At 39.3% G+C, this 2,126-nt stretch overlaps 1 protein-coding gene across 1 annotated transcript in view; it reads left to right on the forward strand.

Moving 5' to 3' along the window:
* VWA3B (von Willebrand factor A domain containing 3B) overlaps positions 1-1,103 on the forward strand; it is a gene marked incomplete at its 3' end in the record, with an annotated part of 61,995 nt that extends 60,892 nt beyond the window's left edge. The window contains exon 27 of the mRNA XM_009701725.1: positions 871-1,103. Coding sequence (XP_009700027.1) covers positions 871-1,103 — 233 coding nt within the window. The remainder of the gene's footprint in view (positions 1-870) is intronic.
* Between the last annotated feature and the right edge of the window lie 1,023 nt (positions 1,104-2,126).

Genomic DNA, 2,126 nt, shown 5'->3' on the forward strand with positions numbered 1-2,126 from the left:
CTCACTATTTATTATATTCTAAACTAGAATATGTCATACTTATCAGAGGGGAACAGCGCAGCATATAGCTCATGGGTGTGCACAGGTCTAATGAGAACATGCTGACATTGTTGATAGAAACAAATAAAGTAGAAGCATAATTTAATCAGAAAGGAAACAGAAAGTTTGAATGCAATACAATATTAGAAGCTCAAAAAGAGACAATCTTTGTGTGCTAAGTCCTGTAGAAGTAAGGGACAAAAAGTAGAAGGGGTAGCCCAATCTTCGCTGTTGACCGGGAGTCCACAGTGCACAGACATGTATTACAATAGCTTGGCTAACTGCAGCTCTGGGTTCTCTAGGATTGTCTTTTGATGTTTATGTGCTGTGTACTAGGGGTCATGCTTAATTCACCAATCTTTAGAGGTACTAATACAGCTCTCGTCATTTTAATATCAGATGCTAGCATCTGTTTGGGGTGTTCTCCTGCCATCACAGTGGAAAGAAATAATTATGGCAGAACAAACACTCTGCAAATGGAACTAACAAATTCCACATGCAAAGTAAAACACTTTGTGCTCTGGGCCCACACCATAAAAGACTATTATTGCCCAAATCCTTTTTGGAGTCATAAGAGGTAGACAGAATTAGGGGCCAGAGCTCTGTTTTAGTCTATTCTTTACTTATTTTATAAATGAAAGGGAAACTGAATGGTAAGATATTTATAGCCCTGTCAAATGCTCAAGAGCGTGATAAGTCCTTCTCTTGTCAGTACTCTGAGATGTGGGAAAAGGTGAAATCCATGTCATGTAAAGAAGTATTTAAAATAGTATAGGATATGTGTGCTTTTAGCTTAGTGAATTTCTTTCTCGGTTTTTCTAACCTGGACAGAGAGACCACAAAGCCCTATCCTCACTCTTCTGTGGAAGATGAAGGAGGAGAAGAAGCAAAGAAAAGTATTGTGAAAGAAGATAGGGGAAAAAAGAAGAAGAGGAGGAAAGCAGTAAACAAAAGACATCCCAGGAAGAGGATGTCGGACTCTGATGATCCTTTGTTTGTCTCCAGAAGGGAAGTAAAACAGAGAGGAAGAAAATCGCTGTCTAGCAATGAAGAAGAATTTGGGGGTAAAGAAGTAGCTCTGGAAAATTATAAATATTAAGGATTAAACAGATCTGATGGGCCTTTAGTTAATCCCCACACAAGGAACCAGGTTTCTGCATTTCTGGGTGTTAGATCAGCCTGCTTTCCTACGTCCTATGTGCTGAGGTTCTTTCACCTCCTTTGGAAACCATTCTTCACACTGATCATTCTCAGCATGTGTTTCCACAGCAAAGGGAAGAAGTGAATAAAGCATGTTGTGGCAAATGCTACCTTAATTTCCCTAATATTTGTAGTGACAGTGAAGGTGCAATAACACCAGTCTTAGTACCTGCTCGTAAACAGAGTATATATTCCAGTCCCTCTGCTGTTTGTTACTTGTTAGATTAAAGGTATGTCTATATTGCAGGCATTAAATATTGCACATGGAGCTCAGTGATTCAGAGGTTAAATTGCTTTTAGTGTCTGAACTAGCTCAGTTAAAGCTGATATCAGTATCTATACTCCCTGTCACTCTGCAGTAGAGACCTGGGCTAACATAGGTGTGCCATTGTATGCCACAGTCAGCTCTTCATTTTAAAGATCCTATGGTCAGTGGAAAGATAGGAGGATTTTTATCAATACCTGCTAGTTGTATCTCCTTGTACCATTTTAAAGATGTTCTCAACATCCTCATTAATTATTTACTTCCAGAAGTAATGGATTATAGATTCACTCAATCATCATGTTTTTTAATCAACTTGATTTGGCTCCTCTGAACTTTCCTTCTATATTCTCAGTCATCTTTTAAAGATGGTCTGCAAATTCCATTTGCATTGTTTATAATGGGTATTATGGTGCCACTGCATTTTAGGAGTGGCCTGGTCAGAATTACATGAGAGTAGAGGTGCTGTGTTTGTCCTGTAGCTGTGTGAGAGACCATGGCTTCCACAGATATGGCTACTTCGCTGGAAATGCTCAGTTATCCCAGGCTCCTCGCTCTTGGACATCTTGAGACACAGATGCTGAGTAAATGTGAAATAACGCTAATGGATTAAGCAAGTCCTGTT

The sequence above is a fragment of the Cariama cristata genome, unplaced genomic scaffold (genome assembly GCF_000690535.1).
Source record: "Cariama cristata isolate BGI_N322 unplaced genomic scaffold, ASM69053v1 scaffold24516, whole genome shotgun sequence".
Lineage (NCBI taxonomy): Eukaryota > Metazoa > Chordata > Aves > Cariamiformes > Cariamidae > Cariama > Cariama cristata.